Source organism: Neomonachus schauinslandi, chromosome 14, assembly GCF_002201575.2.
Source record: "Neomonachus schauinslandi chromosome 14, ASM220157v2, whole genome shotgun sequence".
Taxonomy (NCBI): Eukaryota; Metazoa; Chordata; class Mammalia; order Carnivora; family Phocidae; genus Neomonachus; species Neomonachus schauinslandi.
This window is the reverse complement of record NC_058416.1, coordinates 69348446-69369627: the sequence shown is the minus strand read 5'-3', so window position 1 is coordinate 69369627 and position 21182 is coordinate 69348446. Positions and strand designations below refer to the sequence as shown.

The 21182-nt window shown below is 51.7% G+C and overlaps 1 protein-coding gene across 1 annotated transcript; it reads left to right on the top strand.

The window, feature by feature from the left end:
- Positions 1-4755: 4755 nt before the first annotated feature.
- Positions 4756-20019, top strand: TCN2 (transcobalamin 2). The gene is made up of 10 exons (XM_021703494.2): positions 4756-4819; positions 5175-5316; positions 9146-9338; positions 10045-10214; positions 11216-11377; positions 12467-12639; positions 12772-12958; positions 13898-14063; positions 16638-16753; positions 19419-20019. The coding sequence occupies exons 2-10, from the start codon at positions 5253-5255 to the stop codon at positions 19478-19480; spliced, it is 1293 nt and encodes a 430-aa protein (XP_021559169.1). The 5' UTR covers positions 4756-4819; positions 5175-5252; the 3' UTR covers positions 19481-20019.
- Positions 20020-21182: the final 1163 nt, after the last annotated feature.

The window sequence follows — 21182 nt, the reverse complement described above, 5'->3', positions numbered from 1 at the left end:
CCCAAAAGTCCCCTGTTCTTGCTGTACTTATTCAATCCCCTTACCCCAGCCTCTTCCCCCCAGGCTCTGGCAACTGCTGATCTTACTATTTCTACTGTTTTGCCTTTTCCAGAATGTTGTATAATTACAATCATACAGTAAGTAGACTTTTCAGACTCACTTTTCTTCACTCATCAATATGCATTTAAGTTTCATTCATGTCTCTTTGTGGCTTGATTTCCCTTTTTTTTTTTTAAGATTTTATTTATTTGAGAGACAGAGAAAGAGCACAGGTGGGAGGAGGGGAGCAGAGGGAGAGGGAGAAGCAGGCCCCCTGCTGAGCAGGGAGCTGGCCATGGGGCTCGATCCCAGGACCCCAAGATCATGATCCAAGCTGAAGGCAGATGCTTAACCGACTGAGCCACCCAGGCGCCCCATTTTCCCATTTCTTTTGATTGTTATTTTTATTTATACCATATTTCATTATATATATATATCAGAATTTGTATCCATTCACCCATTAAAGAATCTCTTGGTTGCTTCCAGTTTTTGGTAATTATGAATAAAGTTGTTATTAACTTTTACATGCCGATTTTTGTGTGGACTTCCAGTTGGGTAAATAGCTAGGAGTATGATTGTAGAATCTGATAGTAAGACTATGTTTTGCTTTGTAAGAAACTACCAAACTGTCTTCCCAAGTGACTGTCCTGTATTGCATTCCCACCAACAATGAATGGCAGTTCCCGTTGACCTGCATACTCACCAGCATTTGATGTCGTCGGTGTTTTGAATTTTGACCATTCTTTCATTCGTTTATTTGTTTATATTTTATTATATTTATCATTATTTTTTTTTAGAGAGGGAAAGTGTGTGCACATGGTGGGGGGAGGAGCAGAGGAAGAGAGAGAATCCCAAGCAGGCTCCATGCCCAGCACAGAGCACAGCACAAGGCTCAATCTCATGACCCTGAGATCATGACCTGAGCCAAAATCAAGAGTCTAAAGCTTAACTGACTGAGCCACCCAGACACCCCTTTTTAAAATATTTTAAAATTTTATTTATTTATTTATTAAAGTAGGCTCCATGTTCAGTGTCAAACCAATGACATTTGAATTCACAACCCTGAGATCAAGACCTGAGCTGAGATCAAGAGTTGGATGCCCAACCAACTGAGCCACACACATGCTCCGATTTTGACTATTCTAATAAGTGTGTAGTGGTATCATTGTTGTTTTAATTTGCAATTTCCTAATGACATACGATGTGGAGCATCTTTTCATATGCTTATTTGCCATTTATTTATCATCTTTGATGAGGTGTGTGTTGCCCATTTTTTTAAATGGGTTGCTTGTTTTCTTGTTGAGTTTTAAGAGTTCTTTGTATATATATATTTTAAAGAATTTATTTATTTGAGAGGGAGACAGAGATAGTGAGCACGAGCAGGGTGGGGGGAAAGGGGGGAAGGGGAGGGGCAGACTACCCAACGAGCAGGGAGTCCAATGCGGGGCTGGATCCCAGGACCCCGGGATCATGACCTGAGCCGAAGGCAGACGCTTAACGACTGAGCCACCCAGGCGCCCCTCTTTGTATATTTTGGATAACAGTTTTTTATCATGTCTTTTGCAAATATTTTCTCCCACTCAGTGGCTTGTCTTCTCATTTTTTAAAAGATTTTATTTATTTATTTGACAGAGAGAGAGCACACAAGCAGGGGGAGCGGCAGGCAGAGGGAGAGGGAGAAGCAGGCTTCCCACCAATGGGAAGCCCGATGAGGGGCTCAATCCCAGGATCCTGGAATCATGACCTGACCCGAAGGAAGGCAGATGCTTAACCGACTGAGCCACCCCTATACAGGCGCCCCTTGTCTTCTCATTTTTGACTGTGTCCTCAGCAGAGCAGAAGTTTTAAATTTTTTTTAGAAGTTTTTAATTTTAATGAAGCTCAGCTTATCAATTATTTCTTTTTTTTTTAAGATTTTATTTATTTATTTGACAGAGAGAGAGAGAGCACAAGCAGGGGGAGCGGCAGGCAGAGGGAGAAGGAGAAGCAGACTCCCCGCTGAGCAGGGAGCCCGATGCGGGGCTCGATCCCAGGACCCTGGGATCATGACCTGAGCCGAAGGCAGACGCTTAACGACTGAGCCACCCAGGCGCCCCAAGAGCTACCATTTCCTTCTGCCACATACTAAGATGGTTTTTCAAGCCCATTTCTTGTAAATTGGGACTGTAATACCAAACTCATAGGTTTCTCATTAGGATCAGAAGAGGATGCTTATGAAATGCTTAGAACAGTGGCTGGCATATGGTTCGAGCTCATTCCATTTCAGCACTTATTAATGACTATCAAAATCCAGGAAAGAGGGCGCCTGGGTGGCTCAGTCGGTTAAGACTCTGCCTTCAGCTCAGGTCATGATCCCAGGGTCCTGGGATTAAGTCCCACATCGGGCTCCCTGCTCAGCAGGGAGTCTGCTTCTTTCTCTGACCCTACCCCCTCTCGTGCTCTCTCTCTGAAATAAATAAATAAAATCTTAAAAAATAATAAAACCTTTAAAAGAAAATCCAGGAAAGAAGGCTATAGGGAAGAGTTAAATATCCACTTAGTGAGTTTCCAATTTCTAAAGGTCTGGATTCCAGCTTAGTAAGAGAAAAGAGCCTTGCATATGACACGAGACTAATAGACTATCTTAATCCATGCAGTGCTGGGACACAGCAGTCTGAGTAATCCTGCCTGACAGCCTTTCCTTCTTTCCCCCGAACCTCCCTCCATCCTCAAAGGCTGGTTGTCCTGACCAGGACCCCTGGAGGGAACACACTGGATCCCTGCTGGCGGGTACCAAGAGAACTTCTCAGACAGATCCTTGGAACTGTTTTGAATCTATAGGCTCCTTTATGGAGCAGAGCAACTGTGGGGGTCTGACCACACAAACAGAAAGGTTATTAAAGCATTTGGCTAAAAGCTGGGGGGTTAGGTGAAATGTAAACCAAGCAGTGCTTTGATAGACTCAGCACATTGCAGGCCTGAGTGAAAGGGGTCAACTTCAGATCTGGATAGCAAAGTGGACTCAGAGTCCTGTTCCCTTGGAAACCACAGAGATAGGTGTGTAATGTTGAGTCCAGAAACTTCTGACCTCAGGCTGCTTCTCTGTGTCCAAGTGACTTAGCTCCTCCAGGCATGTTTCTTTCTTACAATTATGATTTAAAACAGCAAATTTATGATATTGGGGGGGGAAGAAATCTCAGTAAAATGTAATAGTCACTCAAAGAACATGATTATTGGGACACTTTACAGCTGTAACATGACCTTGGGAAAAGTAATGTTTCCTGTTAACATTGCAGCTGACTTCATCAGTACCTCTCCTGATGCATGGACAGGCAGACTTTCACTTGTTCATTCCACACTAATTTTCACTTTCTTGGTATAGACTCCTAAATAGAAATCCTGAACCAAACATTTTAGTCATCTTTCCTTTTTACTTTTCCTGACAGTATCACCTAACACAGCCCACCTTTGCCCCCAGTCATTCTGTTCCTGATAGCTATGGGAAATGCACCTCTTTCCTGGTGGGTCACCACAGTACGTTTGAGTCCATGGGAATCAGAGGTGACCCTGCTGAAGGAAGCTGCTTCTCCCCAGAGGCTGGGGGATGGGGAGCTCCTCCACCATGGTCACCTTCTCCAGGCTGCCCTCCTGGAGGCGGCAGGAACCAGAATCACCACCACCTGCCACAGACAGAGGGTTGGGGGGGCCAAAGCAGTCCTGTTCTGGATCAAGGCAGTTCCATTGCATACAAATTGCTGGGGCTCCCCTGGAGGTCTGAACCTGAGAATCTGCAGAAATTGGGCCCAGCTGGTCTCCCTAATTCCCCAGAACCTCACCCCATGGGCCACACCTTGCCTTCTTGAGCCAGACAATCTAATTGTAACTTGTAAAGTACTTCCGTAAACAGATGCATATATCTGTATTTGTCAATGGGAAGAGCTTGACTTGTGGTAAATCAGGCACAAAACCAGATTATCTTGAAGGAATGAACCTTGGCAATTAGCCACAACATGACTGCAATAAAAATCTCATTAGGGGAAATGATTAGAGGTGTTTTTTTTTTTTAAGATTTTATTTATTCATTTGAGACACAGAGTTAGAGAGAGAGCATGAGCAGGGGGAGAGGCAGAGGCAGAGGGAGAGGAAGAAGCAGACTCCCCGCTGAGCCAGGAGCCTGACGTGGGGCTCTATCCCAGGACCCTGGGATCACGACCTGAGCCGAAGGCAGACGCTTAACCATCTGAGCCACCCAGGCGCCCCGATTAGAGGTGTTTTAAGATGACAACATTTTCACAGGTTGAGCTGGAAGGGAGCTTGGTTAGAATGATCTTGTCCAACCCTCTCATCTCACACAGGAGAAACTATTTCAAACTCAGAGAGGTTAAGTGACCTGGACAAGGTCACACAGCACCGCCATGCTTAACTCTTGGACATTGAGTTTCCTGTGAGGTCAGGCAGAGGAGGAATCCTTTGTTCTCTCTTCTTACAGAGATTTTTTTTTAAAGATTACTTTCCTAGTCCTAACAAGTAGCCCCACTACCCAGGACTTTGTGTCTCAAATGATTAAATCCTGTTCCTTCTTTGCTTTGTCTCCAGGAGGCCTCCCGCTTTCTGGTTGGTTGGGAAAACTGGCCAGTCTGGTCCGGGTCCAACCCCTCCCAACCCCAACGCCCGGCGGGCTGGCCAAGGACTGCTGACGCCAGCAGTCGCTCACGTGACCACCACAGCTCTCAGTTCCGCTCCCTGTCCCAGACCTCTGGGTGGGCACTTCCAGGGACTCCTTCTGTGGGGGGGGCACCAGGTAGGCACCCCTATCCTGCCTGTCCACCGCTGGAACAGTGAGGGGGCGACCACGCAGGCGCAGGTGAACAGACGTGGGCAGATCAGATGTCAGGCCCTCTGTGCCTGCCCAGCGCTCTGTAGGCAGCGGGGACTGAATGTGGCTGGCCTCAAGATGTCTCACAGCATTCCTATTTGTCCGCCCCCACCCCCAGCTCCCTTCCTCCAGGAAAACGGCTCTGCCCTTCCTTCCTCTGTTCTTTGGCCTTGCTTTCACCTCAGCTACAGATCTTTTTCCCCTTTCTCTCTGCTGATTTAGCAGCATCCTGCTGGGGGCGTGGAGGGATTAATCAGTGACAAGAAGCTGCCTCTTTCAGAGCAGTGACCAGCTGTGCAAGACCAGCCCTAGGAGTCTGTGGTGCTTCCTGCCCGCTGCTCACCCATCCGCTCCTGCCATGGGGCACCTTGGGGCCCTCCTCTTCCTCCTTGGGGGCCTGGGGGCTCTCGCTGATATCTGCGGTGAGTAACCAGATCTACCCTGTGCCTCTTTCCTCCTGGGGCCTTAGGGGGGAGGACTGTCTTGTCCAAACCCCTCATTATGTAGCTGGAGAAACTGAGGCTCGAATGTTTGGGAGGGTACGATTTATCTGCCCCTTTGGACTTCCACAGCAGCTGGGACTTAGCTGGACCTCAGTGTTTGACACACTGTGTTGAGATTGATCCTGAGTTGACCCTCGAACAAGGTGGGTTAGGGCTGCCGGCCCTCCATACAGTCCAAAATCCATCTATAACTTTTGACTCCCCAGAAACTTAACTACTAATAGCCTACTGTTGACTGGAAGCCTTACTAATAAGATAAACAACACATATTTTGTATGTTATATGTATTATATACTGTATTCTTATGATAAAGTCAGCTAAAAAAAAGAAAATGTTATTGAGGAAATCACAAAGAAAAGAAAATAGATTTGGGACACCTGGGTGGATCAGTCTGTTCAGTGTCTGCCTTCGGCTCAGGTCATGATCCCCGGGTCCTGGGATCGAGCCCCGGAGCCTGGCGTCCGGGGAGAAGCAGGGAGTCTGCTTCTCCCTCTGCCCCTCGCCCTGCTTGTGCTCTCTCTCAAATAAATAAATAAAATCTTAAAAAAAAATAGATTTAAAGTATTGTACTATATCAAGAAAAATTCACATATAAGCGGACCCACGTAGTTCGAACACACGTTGTTCAAGGGTCAACTGTATACATCTGACAGGCCACCAGACAAAAATGCTCCCATTAATCCAGTCATGGATTTATTTACTCATTCAACATGCATTGACTGAGGCTTCTCTGAGCCAGTGCAGTGTTGGGCTTTGGGGAAAGAACAAAGAGGAGACCGGTCCCATCCCTGTCCTCCTAATGCATCTGTTCTAGTAAAGGGGACAGACAAAAAAGTCAAGACGCAAATCAGTGCTGTGTTTGGGGGCTGCAGGGAGTGCCAAAGGAAGCGAACCAGGCACGGAGGTAGAGAGCTGGGGGCCACTCTCCACAGGGAGAGAGTTCAGGGAAGGATTTCCAAGGACCAGGCATGACAGGGGGATTGAGACCCAGAGGAGGAAAAGGAGCTGACATGAAAAGGAGTGGGAGGCATCCCAGGCAGAGGGAAGTGAGTACGTGGGCACCCTTAACGGAGACGAGACGAGTCTGAGAGAAGCGTAGGTGGCAGGTCATGGCAAGGCATTTGTGGTATACTGCACGCACAGGAGCCTGGCTGCTTCGGCTGTGTCCCAGTGTCCCCAGGGGCCTCTTGGGACCGGTCTTGGAGTCTGAATGCAGCCTGGGGCTATTTGTGCACTGGAGATAGGCAGAAAGCAGGAGGCAGGCAGGGAAGCCTCTGTGCTCTGGGATTACCCACCTCTCTTCCCTCCTTGTATGGTCTCTTGTTATCTTTGGACAAACTGAGAGGCAGGTTCAGGTGACAGATGAGTCAGTCAAAGGTTGGAGAAGCCAGGTGACCTGCCAAGGCACTCCAGCTTTCCAGGGCTTTGCTGGACTCAGTTCTCAGAACTCCAGGCCACGGTCTTCCCTGGGCACCAGGAGCTTCCAACCTGTGTTCCATAAGTGCAACCAGACCCCTCAGCCCTTGGCTCTTGGTTCCCGTCCAGACAGGCCCCAGGGGAGACCTGGGACCCAGACCTCACTGGGCATGAACCATTCAGTAGTTGGCCCATAGACCCGACAGAAGCCCTGGATCAGGTTTGGGGGTGCAGCCCCCTACAGCTGAGCCACTTAGCTGCTCAGGCCTCATTCCCTCCGCTGCAAAATGGGCTAAGAATTCTTCCCTGCCTTCCTCGGTGTGGTGCGGAGGATCCCACCGCTCAAACTTTACCAGCTCGAAGCTCTGTGTGGTTGTAAAATTGACAAGAATGCTGCACTAATGCTTTTGCCCAGGGTGGGCTCCTGTGCTTGGGAATGTCAAGGCCAGTCAGCTGGCAGAGCTGCGTGGCCCTGTGAGCAAGAGGCCCCATGGGAGGGAGCTCGCCCTGGGCCACTTTTATGACCAAGGTGAATTTGCCCAGCCCCTTCCTTTTAAGGAGGCTGAATTGTGGTTATGAGCCTCTCTTTATAGCTCTGGCTCTTCTTCTTATCACTTCTAATCCCAGGGCTGACTCACCTGCTAGAGGGCAGAGCCTGGGGTTGGGGTGAGGCTCCCCTACCAGTTTGAAGGAAAGGGAGAGGGAAAGAGAGGTACAGGGGGACAGATGACCAGAAGGACAGGCTGAAAGAGGTAGAGACTGAGACAGATACAGAGAGGGGGAAATGCCTATAGAAATGGGAGGCAGCCCCAGAAAGGCACTGCGGATGTGAAAGGAAAAGAAAAGCAACCCCTGTCCCTGACCCCCACCCCCTCTAGCCCCTTTAGCAACAGATACCTGTGACTTTTGGAAAAACAGGCATAAGATGGTGAGACCTATAGGGGCGCCTGGCTGGCTCAGTCTGCAGAGCATGCTGACTCTAGATCTCAGGGTCATGAGTTTGAACCCCACATTGGGCATAGAGATTACTTACAAAAAAAAAAATGATGGTGGGACCCAAACCAAGAGGGATGGGCCTGTTACGAGAGGAACCCTGGTCCTTGAGCAGGTGAAGAGCTCTAGCGGCAGTTCCTGGGCTCAGTCCCCTGGGAGGGGCAGCCTGCCCAGCATCCTGGGACGAGGCACGGCCACAGTGGAGGCAGCTGGAGCCCTGTAGATAACTGGGAGGCAGTAAATGGGGGAAAGTCCAAGTGCCTCCCAGGCCACCCACTGAGCTCAGGTTCCTTCCCTAAAGGAAGCAGGCAGGGTCCGCTGGGGCTGGGAAATGCCCCTGGGACTTCAGCTTCCCCAGTTTTTCAGCATTTTCATGATTCAGTTTCAGGCAAACCCCAAAGCACACAGAGAAATGGTTGCCAACGATGATGGCTTTTTACGGATTCACCCTTCAGTCTCCTCTTCATCTACACAGATGTGGCAAAAAAAGCTTTATTTTGAGATCTGCACAGAGGAAGCTCACCAGACAGCCCCAGTTAGCCATGGGCAGCCTACAGTGGGGTTTGTTTGTTTGCTTTGTTTTTTAAAGATTTATTTTATTTATTTTAGAGAGAGTTGGGGGAGAGGCAGAGGGAGAGAGAGAATCCTCAAGCAGACTCCCTGCTGAGTGGGGACAATCCCCACCCCCCACCCCCAATGCGGGGCTCGATCCTAGGATCTTGAGATCATGACCTGAGCCGAAGGCGGAAACTTAACAGACTGAGCCACCCAGGTGTCCCAGCCTGCAGTATTTTAAAATTGGGTGTGTAACATGTTCTGTGTGTGGGTTGCAGTCTTGGTAAATGGATTCGGCAGAGCACCAAAGAACAGGGACTTTGCAGGCAGGTTCATCCCTGGCTCTGCAGCCTGTGGAAGACACAACATGACTTTGAACGTCTGCTTCCTCTTTTGCACAAAGCAGTGATGGCAGTATCGATGCCACAGGGCTGGCGTGAGGGCCAGGTGAGGTCAGGTGCAGTGCCTGGGGCACATCACGAGGCTTGAGCTCCACTCTCTGTTACTCCTGGTGGCAGAGTGGTCGCCTGGTACTGGCTTCCTCTGCCCTCGGCCCACCACCTCTCCCTAGCCCACTCCAACTGCTCTTTTGGGATACCTGCTTTCCCCTATTTACCTGCCGCCTTTCATTACAGCCTTACTTTCCCATACAAGTAGGATATGTGCTAGGTGGAGACGGAGCAGAGATGTTTATTCCCTGGAGAAGGCTCGGTAAGGTAAAAGCAGTTCCTTGCTGGTGGCCTGGCTCTGCAACCTCACTTGACCTATTGTTCTCTTTCCTAAGAAATACCAGAGGTGGATAGCAAGCTGGTGGAGAGGCTGGGCCAGCACCTCTTGCCCTGGATGGACTGGCTCTCCCTGGAGTACCTGAACCCCAGTATCTACGTGGGCCTACGCCTCTCCAGCCTGCAGGCCGGGGCCAGGGAGGCCTTCTATCTGCACATCCTCAAGCTCAACTACCAGCAGAGCATCCTGGGGTATCGCTGTTCACTTTCTTCTCCTTTCTCTATGTCTTGCTCTACCTCCTAAGGGAAAGGAGACCTGTGTTCTGGTTTGGGCTGCCACTGCTTTGTTGGGGAGACTTTGGGCAAGTTTTGTCTCCTTTGGCACTTTCTCCATCTGTAGAATGGGGTTGGCTTGACTAGACTGGAGGCAGATATCACTGATCCATGATCACAGTCTACGCCCTCCCCCCACCCCCACTACTGAGCCCAGAAGCAGCATCTAGCAGCATCTAACTTTGTGCTCCCTTTCCAGGGGGCATTAAGGGGAGGCCTGTTCTGAAGCTCAGTGGGGGAGTTTGAATGAGAGGTAAAGGATCGGGACCACCCTGAAGCATCTCCTGCTTGGACTCCCTCTCAAGAAGCAGACACAGAGCAGGGAAAGGGAAGAAAGGGAGGGCTGTGTGGACAAAGGGTGATCAAAATCGTGGGGGCAAGCATAGGTCACGGACGTCAGAGCCCTTGGGACTTGTCCTTGAGTCTAATTTTTTATCTTTATGAAATATGTATGGCATGCACCTTACAACATGCAGAGCTGACTCATCTACTTTTGGTAGTTCTAGCAAAGTTTCTAATTATTAGGATTCTTTTCACTTTATGATGTTGGGGGGAGGTGTCCCAACCCAGGCTTACCAAAGGTGGCATTTTCTTACAGAAGTGTTGTTTACTGGCTTTGTCCTAGGCTTGCCATCAATGATGACAACAGTAACAACCAGGCCAAGCCCTCCATGGGCCAGCTGGCCCTCTACCTGCTGGCTCTCAGGGCTAACTGTGAGTTTGTTGGAGGCCACAAGGGGGACAGGCTGGTCTCACAGCTGAAGCGGTTCCTGGAGGACGAGAAGAGGGCCATTGGTGAGAGGACATGGTCTGCCAAGTGTGGGGGGGGCCCTCATCAGATAACATTCTCTGGGGAAGCATCTAAGTCAGAACTTTGGGTTTTTTCCCCCAGGCTTCTTTCCCACCCTCCACTCTGCCTGTCTCACTATCCACCTAGAGGCTTGGGCCTGCCGCAGTCACCATCCTTGACCAAGCCTTTCCTGTACCCCACATGCACTCTGTTGGCTAGTTCTGCTCAGCCACCACGACTGAACTGACTGTCTACCTCTGGGACAACTGCATGGCCTCCATACTGCTTACTCCTCAGCCTCTCTCTGCTAACTCTCCTGCTGCCTGATTTGACCCAGCACATGACAGCCAGGGCAAGCATTTGAAATCTAAATTTGATCTGGTTAGCCCTGCTCAAACCCTACACAGGCTACTCACTGCTGTGTCCACAGCCCCTCAGCCTCGTCTGTCTGCCCCTTTCTCCTCTTCAGGACCTGCTGGCCCACTCCCTGGCTCACCCATGCACCTGCCTTTCTGGCTCTGGCCACGCTGATTTCTCAGCTTGCAGATCAGGGTCTTCGTATATGTTCTCTCTATCTGGAAGGTTTCCTTCCCCTTCTAGCTTCCTGCTCCCCCTTAGCTCCTCCTCACCCCCACCTCCCCAGTATCACTGCCTTTTAGAGAATCCTGCCCTGATTCCCAGCTACTCAAAGACCTCTACTGTTTGGCCCCAGAGACCTTGGTCCACATTTCAGTTCTAATCATGCTGACATGGGTGCAGGTTGTGTTACTGTTGGAGGGCTGGCCGGTCACCACTCTGAGCACAGTACCTGACACGGAGTGGATCCTCAGCAAGAATGGGTTGAGGGAATGAAGGAATGAAGGATCCCATGACCCAGAGGAGGGTGTTGGGAAGTGTGGGCAGTGGGGTCCCATGTGCTGACTGGGCTGGTTGCTGGGAGGGGGGCAGAGAGGCAACCCCTCAGGCCCAGCATGAAGCCCCTGCCCCATGGTCTTCTTCCTCCCAGGGTCCAATCACAAGGGCCAGCCCCGCACCAGCTACTACCAGTATGGCCTGGGCATCCTGGCCCTGTGTGTCCACCAGAAGCGGCTCCATGACAGCGTGGTGGGCAAGCTCCTGTACGCCGTGGAACACGACCAACATCTGCCCCAGGGCCCCCTCTCTGTGGGTGAGTGGGCGAGGCCCTGCGAAAGCCAGGCTGGCACTCCGCCAGTCCCCAGCTCCAACTGAAGGCCTCCACCCCCTGCCCCATGCTCACCTTTCCTTGGGACCCCTTCCTTATGAGTTCCTTAGGAGTGAAATGGCGAGGGCTCGTGTGTGGGGTATGGTGGTCATGAGCCAGTGTTGGAGCAGGCCTGGGACCCTGACCCCAGCTCTGTCACACAATTATTGTAGGCTACCCTGGGCAAGTCAGCTAGTCTTTTTGGCTCAGCTTTTGCTGTAAAATAACCTCCCAGCAGTATCTTGATAGCAGATACCTTATAAGTCAAGGGCTTGTCATGGTGCCTGGCATGGAGAAAGGTCTGGATACAAAGCTATGGTCTTGTCCTCATGTGAGCTGGGAAGCCTGAGACCTGGATTCTGGAGCTGCTACCTCACTGTGTTACCTTGGGCCTCCAGTGCTCTTTCTTGTCGTCGTGATTCAGGGTCTCTTGTAGGTGGGCATTCTGTGAGAGTGTGCCTCGCCTAGGGTGGGGGTAGGATGGAGTAGGTTGGGAGGGTGAGGAGATAGTGCAGAGAGCTTGCTCTTGCCTGAGGCTTGTAGAAAAACCACTGTGGGCCCAGTAAATCACCTCTGGGCGGGGGCGGGGGCTGGTGGGGTTTAAAGCCTGAAGGGCCCAGGCAGCTCCCTGGACCTATGATATCAGATCACCTTGGGGTGGACCCAGCTATCGGTCTGTTCCAAACTTCCCTGGTGATTATAAAGTGCAGGCAGATTTGGGAATGAGGGGTGTAGGATAAAGCCTCTTGGGCCTCCCTCCTCCAGGCTCTCTCCCTAATCTCTAACCCCTAAACAGTAGACAGGGGAAGGGTGACCAACCATTGTTTGCCTGGAACTAAGGGGCTTCCCAGGACAGCAGACTTACAGTGGCCAAACTGGGAAAGTTCTGGACAAACTGGGCTGAGTTGGTCCCCCTTGCTGGTGAAAACGTTCTAAAATGCTGATCTGACCATGCCCCTTCTTCAAGCCTCTGGTGGCAGCCCATTGCCCCAGGGCCCTGCCTAGACTGACCCCAATTGGCTCTGTCCCTTGCAGACACAGTGGCCATGGCGGGCTTGGCCTTCACCTGTCTGGAGCGCTCCAACCTCAACCCCAATCAGGGACACCGGATCACCCTGGCCATTAGGACAGTACAAGAGAAAATCCTGAAGGCCCAGACCCCTGAAGGCCACTTTGGGAATGTTTACAGCACACCTCTGGCGCTGCAGGTAGTAAAGAGAGCATGGGGCCAGAGTTCACCCCGGTGTTCGGTGGGCGGTGGCCTGGTCAGGGGCTGGAAGACCTGGCTCCTCCATACCAGCCGACCCACCTCCTCCTTCTCTTCCCCATTCTGTCACCAGTTACTGATGAACTCCTTCATGCCTGAAAAGAAGCTGGGCACAGCATGCCTCAAGGCAAGGGCTGCTCTGTTGGCCAGTATGCAGGATGGGGCCTTCAAGAATGTTCTCATCATTTCCCAGCTGCTGCCTGTCCTGAACGGCAAGAGCTATGTGGATCTCATCTCCCCAGACTGCGAGGCACCAAGAGGTAGCTGGGCCTTTCAACGGGAGCCCTCTTCTTTTCAGTGTGCTCAGTGCTTCCTGAAGTCTGCATGTCCCAGGGAAGGGAGGTTGCCTCATCCTGATTTGCTGAGTCGACGGGGTTTGCGGGTCCATGTGGGACACACTGGCAGCGAAGATGCAGTCAGAGCTTCCAGAAAGCCACGGTGTGGGGAGAGAGATACCAAAGAGAGAGCTCTGGGTGGGCCATGAGTCTGCAGCCCCTTGTGTGATACCCAGTCCAGAAATGTTTGAATGGATGAATGGGGAGAGACACATTTTGGGTAGCGCTGATATATCCTAATGAGTCCCAATTAGCAGCTGGAATCAGGGCTTCATCTGGGAGAAGGACTTGAGTTGGTGAGTGGGATTTTCCAGTGGCGAAGAGCAGTAGCAAGGGCAGGGCAGAGAGTGGGCAGCAGAAACAAAGGTGCCGAGGTGTAAAAGGGTCCTCCCAGGGTCCAATCACAAGGGCCACCCCCGCACCAGCTACTACCAGTATGGCCTGGGCATCCTGGCCCTGTGTGTCCACCAGAAGCGGCTCCATGACAGCGTGGTGGGCAAGCTGAAATTTGGGGGAAGTTTCCTACTAGATAGTGGGGTCTGGGGGAATGAGCTTTCATTCAAGCAGGAGAATGAAAAGGAGGGGAGACCCTCAGAGGTAATGTGGGCAGGGATTCTAGTTGTAGAAAGAGCCCTCTGGGGTGCTATGTGGCAGATAGGTGGGAAGGGGTACTGAAGGCAAAAAAACCCAGTGAGGGACCCAACCTTGGGCAGCCGGGGGCTTGGGGGATAAAGGACAGGGGAGGCTGGGATCCTGTGGTGATCCTGGCTGAGATGGGCCACAGCGTCTTCAAGGGAAGAAAGGAGGGCTAACACCGGCCCCCTGCCCTCACACCAGCTACCCCTTCCTCTCTCCCTGGCTTAGTCCTGTTGCAACCAGCTGTGGAGACTCCTTCACAGACCCAAGCGCTCATCAGTGTCATGCTGAAGGTCCCCAGTGTCTTGCCACCATACAGACATGCCATATCTGTCCCTGCTGGGTCCTCCTTGGAAGATGTCCTTAAGAAGGCCCAGGAGCTCACAAGATTCACGTGAGACCCCCACCTCCCAGCCCTCACCCCACCTGACCCGACATCCCTGAAACAGGGTGTGGATGGGATGGGGATGGAAGAGGAGGTTCCCCTGGGAGAGGTGTCTGGCCAGGCTCTGCTTCCCCCTTCTCCACCCCTGAATGGCCCGGGGTATAGTGGAAATTGGGAGCTGTGGGCCAGCATTGTCAGTGGCTCTGAGAACATGCTCTGGGGGCAGAGCATCCGCATTGGAATCCTAGCTCCACCACTCCCCCACTAGGACCCGGAACCAGTTATTTACCTGTAATCCAGTGAGAACACGAGCTGTGCCCTGCTCCTTGCAGGGAAGGGAATTAGTGCACAAAGAGGATGTGGCCCCCCATACTTAGTAATCTCAATACAGGTTAGCTTTTTTTTTTTTTAAGATTTTATTTATTTATTTGACAGAGACACAGCGAGAGAGGGAACTCAAGCAGGGAGAGTGGGAGAGGGAGAAGCAGGCTTCGTGTGGAGCAGGGAGCCCGATGCGGGGCTTGATCCCAGGATCCTGGGATCATGACCTGAGCCGAAGGCAGACGCTTAACGACTGAGCCACCCAGGTGCCCCACAGGTTAGCTTATATAAGAATCAGAATTTTTATCATCAGGTGATCTTGGCCTCATCCCTGTGATGAATTACCCTGGGCAAGTCCCCTGTAGAATGTGGAGGTTGGGCAACATCCTTAAACTTGCCTCTCACCCTGACAAGATTCGACAAGTCTGGGGCCAAGCATTTCTGCCCAGCCATGTCCATGCCTAAATAACATGGATGGGATTCTTGTGTTACCAATGGGGAATATGAACCAGAGGAGTTGAGTGCCTTCCACCGGGTCACCCACACCCCAGACTTTTCTAGAAAGATATGCCTCAGTTTGAGAGAGCCCTAATTTCTGCATCCACCTGGAGTTCCCAAAGGACAGCACCCTGCAGTCAGGGAGGGCCCACAGCTGGTGCCTCGCATTTGTCCAGGTCAGGGAATTTCAGGCCAGAGATATACAAAGACCCCCTTTAAAGAACAAAAATTCTCCCAGACAGACCCCAGGATATTTCTGTTATACTATGACTTAGATGTGTGCTATTATGTTTACTATTAAAAGTTCCTTCTTTTTCTGGCTCCAGACATCTATAAATCCTAAACAACTCTGCAAATAGATATAAAGTGTAAAAAGAATAACATTCAAATAAGGACTATTTGCTGAAGAGCAGGTGTACATGGCCAGGCATGGGGGGAGCCCTATGCTCTCAGCTACTTGGGCCTGAGCTACTGTCAACCCTGAGTTTGTCCAGGCAGTTGTGACTTCATAGGCCCTTCCCTGGCCCTGAACACTCCATTCACTACTAAGCCCGCCTCAGCTCTCTTCCCAGTAGCCTGCAGCTTACAGGGGCCCACACAGCCCCAGACGGCCACACACACTGAGCACCTTGGCAGGCTGCCATCCAGCAGACATTGAGAATATGCAGACCCTGCTGGCGTTCATGTCTGAATAACATCATCAAAATGAAAAAAAATAGTACTTAACGTTCTGATTCAGAACTCCAGGAGACATCAGGGAAACAATTCTGTCAGTGGAGGTGGGTGCCTGAACTGGGTGTGGAGGCCAGGCAGTAAGGTTATATGTCTGGAGGCAGAGAAAGCTGGACTGCAGAAAGAAAGATCCAGAGAGAAAGAGAGGAGAGAGAGAGAAACAGGGAGATGTGCTCTAAGCAGCCACATGGACCCACAGAGTTAGGGATGACAGGGCAATGGGGTCTGCTCCACGACACCCCCTCAAACAACACTTTTCCCTTGGACGAAGTCACCCTGAGTGGTTTTCTGTCTCTTAAAACTATAAAAACCTCCCTCTCTAAGACATAACCATTGATAAGCCTTTTGGAGAGAGGAAGAACATGACCCACGGGCTTTTAAGAGGACCCCTCTGGCAGCCACGTCCACATGGTTTGGAGAAATGCACGGTTGGCGGCAAGGAACTCAGGGAGGGGGTGGTGTGAATAAGGAGTCTCTAGGTCACAAAGGCCAGAAACCTAACTCCAACCCTCTCTGGTAACGGGGGGCATGGGGTGTGTAGAATCGGAGAGAAGACTGAGCCACCCAGCCATAAGAAGAGGGAAGTGTCACTGAGCCACAGAAACTTCCAGACGCAGAGACCCACTGCCACCACCAGGTGTCTCTGTCTCGCACATCTGGGCTTCTCTGCATTCTTGCTTCGCCCTCTCTCATCGGGCACTGTTATCTTATATGTGGTGCTGGTGGCTTCTGCTCCTCACCCCTGCAACGTCAGCTCCCAGAGAGGGGGCAGCTGCTGAGCCAGTCATGTAACAGGTGTCCCTTCCTGTAGGCCATGGTCCGGGTCAGTGCGGAGGGGTGAAGTCCCATGAGCGGGCAATGTCGGGGCGTGGCAGAAGAGGGACGGGGGTGAACGCCTGTGGCCTGGAAAGGATTTGGCCAGCGCCAGCCCTGAGGGAGAGGCCAGGACTTCCCTGGTGGGGGTAGTTCCGTTTCTGCCCTTGGGTCAGTGGAAGCAAAAGTCACTTTTCCTTCTGCCTCTCCCTTTGGTAGGTATGGAACCCGGAACTCCTTGTCAGGACCCTACCTGACCTCCGTGATGGGGAAAGAAGTTGGGGAACGTGAGTTCTGGCAGCTCCTCCAAGCCCCTGACACCCCACTGCTAGAAGGTGAGTCTGGTGGCCAGCCACCTCTGGACACCTGCCCCAACCGGCCTTGTTGTGGCGAGGCTTCCCCGGCTCACCTTGGCTTTCCCCTGAGCCTTTCTGGGCCTCAGCCTCAGGTCATCACTGATGCTCCAGGTGGCTTCTGACTTACTGAACTGAGCGCTTAAGAACTTTTACATAAGTTATTGGGGCAACTCTAGGAAATCAGATAGGCAAAAAAGGAAAATTAAAATCACCTATCATTTGCTCCCCAGAAATTACTTCTTTTAACTGTTGGTGTATTTTCTTCCAGCTAATTTTTTAAATATGTAAGCTTTTTCATAAAAACGGAGCCGAGCTCTGTAGCGATGCTGTCTGACAGAAACGATATGCTAGTGTAATTCTAAATGTTCTAGATGGCGACACTAATATTAACGATATATCTTATTTAACCAAATACACAAGATACTATTATTCCGAGATATAATCAATGTAAAATTATGAATGACATTTTTGCATGCTTGTTTTGTTCTAAGACTTCAAATGCACAATAGCTGTGTGTGGCTAATGTGAGCATACTGGGTGGCACAGCTCTGTATACTGTTTGGCAACTTTAAAAAAACAATTCTTGGGGCTCCTGGGTGGCTCATTCATTAAGCGTCTGCCTTCAGCTTGGGTCATGGTCCCAGGGTCCTGGGATCGAGCCCCGCATCGGGCTCTCTGCTCAGCGGGAGGCCTGCTTCTCCCTCTACCACCGCCCCCCGCCCCGACTTGTGTTCCCTCTCTCGCTGAGTCTTTCTCTGTCAAATAAATAAATAAAATCTTAAAAAAAAAAAAAAATTTAAAAATTCTCTTCTTTTTTTGAAAAACATTTTATTTCATTTATTTATTTGACAGAAAAAGAGAGATTACAAGTAGGCAGACAGGCAGGCATTGGAAGAGGGAGAAGCAGGGTCCCTGCTGAGCACGGAGCCCGATGTGGGACTCAGTCCCAGGACGCTGGGATCATGACCTGAGCCGAAGGCAGATGCTTAACCGACTGAGCCACCCAGGCGCCCCTCATTTATTTATTTTTTAAAGTAAGCTCTGTGCCCACTGTGGGACTCGAACTCACGACCATGAGATCAAGAGTTGCCTGCTCTTCTGACTGAGCCAGCCAGGCGCCCTGCAACTTATTTTTTTCATTCTTAATGTATTGTGGACATCTTTCTATGTTGTTATATGTAGATCTTCCCCTTCCTTTGAAATAGCCACGTAGAATTTATCACTCATGAGGGTGTTTGGGGCTGCAAATAACAGGAAACACAGTGCCAACCAACTTCCACTATATGACATCCGTTGGATCGAGTGACCAGGGTCAAGAGGGAATGAGGACTTCGGGGCTGATGTAACCTGGGCTCCAGCCCTGCTCCCCTGTGACTCCATACGCCTCTTTTTATTGGCTTCCTCACCCTTCTTGTGTCTTCCCAGGGCAGCTCCCTTTTAAAACTTTGCCCCAAGCAGACAGAGGTGGAATTGGGACACAGGCACATTCCTGGACCCATCCCCGTTGTTAGGAGATGGCCCAGGTTCTGCACTCACCGTCGGCTAGAGAACAAGGATTGCCACATGACTGGTGTGGGCCAGTCAGGGCCTGCCTCTGCACTTCGTGCTGCAGAGGGGTGTGGAGTGAGATGGCGAGGCTGCAGCTTCTTGATTCCTGCTAGGTATTTAGGGTTTTAACGCCTACGCCTCAAGCTGTCATGAGCATCCTTGTGCATCAGCCCAGTCACCAGACAGACTCTGAAGGGTCCTCTGTCCCTGCTCTTGCTATCTGGAGCTTCTGTTGGGCACCTACCAAGTGCCAGGCATTGGGCCAAGTACTTTCCAGAAAGTGGGCCTTTCTGAGGGAGTCCAAGAAAAAGCATTCTTTTTCCCTGCCTGCTTCTGAACAGACTGAGAAGTAAAACAAAGAGGGGGCAGATGGAGACCCCAGATCTGGCCTCTATTACTGATAAAGCCCAAGCTGGAGGGTGTAGCCTGGGGCAAAAGCCCGATGGACTCAATCATGAGGCAGATGTGGATCAGTGTGTCCTCCACGCCCCCCACCCGCCCCATCCTGGTCCAGCAGGAAGCCCACTCTCATGGGGAAAAAAGGAGCACCTGGTTGTTGATACCATTATTGTCCTCATTTCAGAAGTGGGAATGCCAGCACTCACCATTGTGAAATAACTTGCCCAGAGTCACACCGCTGACGAGTGCAGAGCTGGGACTTGACTGTCTCTAGTGAGTGGCGGCTGGCTCCAGCAGACTTCACTTGTGGTCTTGGTTCTCCCTCCAGACCACACTGAGCAAATCCCCCTTCCTGATGGCCCCTCAAGGGACCCTGAAGACAGTGACCCTGCCCATCAGGTGTTGTCAAGGGTCTCTGGTTCCTTTCACCCCATGTTGGTTATCCAGAATGCTGTCCCGGCCCCCCTCCCTGGGGGCCTCCCCCACTGTAAAATGAGCCTGTGGGCCTCAGGAGCCCTGAGGTCACAGCTGATTTCAGTTTCCAGACTGGTTCTGGACAGCTCCCACTTTCCCACCAGCAAGCCCTGAGTGGATCTGATAGACCCTGGCCTCAGGGTGCTTGTCCATAAGAAGAGGTGGTGGGGCGGGGGGTGGGATTTTCTCCCCTGCTAACCCCTCTGCTTACCTGTTTCTGCAGGTATTGCTGACTATATCCCCAAGGATGGAGAAACCATCGAGCTGAGGCTGGTTAGCTGGTAGCCCCTGGGCTCACCCACGCCAGCAGCCTGGCCCATTGCTGGGCCTCCGCCTTCCCTCCAGACATCGCTGTAACAGGCACATACATGCCCAATCCTGCTGCTACCTCATGTGTCCTTGGAGGAGTGTCCCCTGGATTACCCAGCTACTACCCTTGCAAAGGTCCTCAGCCACCATCCACCCTGGATCAGGGAACCACGCATCTTCCCTGGGAGGGCTGTTGCTCGAGTCTGGCCCCGCCTGGCCACACAGGCATCCCTTGAAGGCCACTCATAGTCTGAAGGGTCTGAAGCATCTCAGACTCCTCAACACAAGGAGGAGAAGTCACGGCCATTGGTGTTGTGAGTACTGCCCCCTCTGGGATTGGGGTCCTGCAAGGAGACCTGTGTGGCCCAGGGGCTGCAGTCCTGACCCCAGCTCTCTACTCCGGCCTTCAGGGCGGTGGCCCCGGTGCTGGCCTTGGCAGAGTGGCTGGTGGGGGCTCTGCCGAGCTGCTCAAAGCCTGCCTCTGAAATGATTAAAGTGTTGATTGTGCACCTGCCCTGGTGTCCTGATGCCTCAAGCTCATGACTGAGTACAGGGGGCTGGAGGAGGAGGAGCTCCCCTGGGGGCGCAGAGGAAGGTGGGGGGTGGGGGGGTGGCCGCATTCTCCTGGGGGCTGGTAAGGAGCAGTGCTGCTGATGCCAACGCTGATTACTGTTTAGGGAACATAGCCTTGCTGGATGCTTTCTCGCACAACTCTTGAGGTTATGGATATTTTTGTTTTCATCTCTACTTTGCAGATAAGGAAATTGGTACTCAGCAAGGGCGTGTGACTCACCCACAATGTCAGGCAGGGGACGTGGCTGAGGAGACACAGGCCTGGCCTGGGGTGGCCTCCTGGCTCTTCCACGCAAACACTGAAAATTGGGGGGCTTCCATGGTTGTTGGGATTACATGACAGAACCCAAATGTAACTGGAGGCCCAGGAGCCTAGAGCTTTTTTTTTTTCCCCAACACACAGTCAGGGTACCACCCCAGGCCTCAGCAGCCAGGGGCCAGGGACCTTGCCTGTTAGTGGGAGGGCCCTGAACTCTGGGCTGACCTCTGGGAAGTGGGGTTCAGGCCAGGGAGGCACCTCACATGCCCCACCTCACCAAGGTGAGGAAGAGGGGGGCCTGCCCTCAGAGGGGCTCTGTGCTAGACAGTGTGTTACATAGATACCTCTTCCTAGAGCTCTGGTTTCACATATTTGGGGTCTGGACAGGGAGGGGAAGTAGATGATTTAAAAAATTCTTATACTGAAACAAACATCAGAGTATCAGAAAGCCACATGAAGACACAGCCTGTTTGGAAGGTGAAATGTCTGTGCCCAGAACCCCAGAGGACTTGTTCACCTGTCCCTCCTTGATCACCATCAGGGGCACTTTTCAGAAGATTCAGAACCTGCTCCCTGCTCTGTGGTTCTTCTACAGTCCTGTTGAAGAATGGTGGAGACTCAGAGGTCTGAGGCTTGCCTCAGGTCACATAGCCTGGAGGTGGCTGAGTCCAGACCCTCCCCCACTGACCTCAGCCCCGAGGTACTTGCCACCACAGAACCCCCGCTGTCTCCTCGCCTGTCGTGGAGACACCAAGTGAGGAAGCCACAGGCCCCTCCCACAGAGAGGAGACTGGCAGTGGCAGGTCTAGACCAGGCTAGAGAGAGAGGGTGGACATGAACGACAGG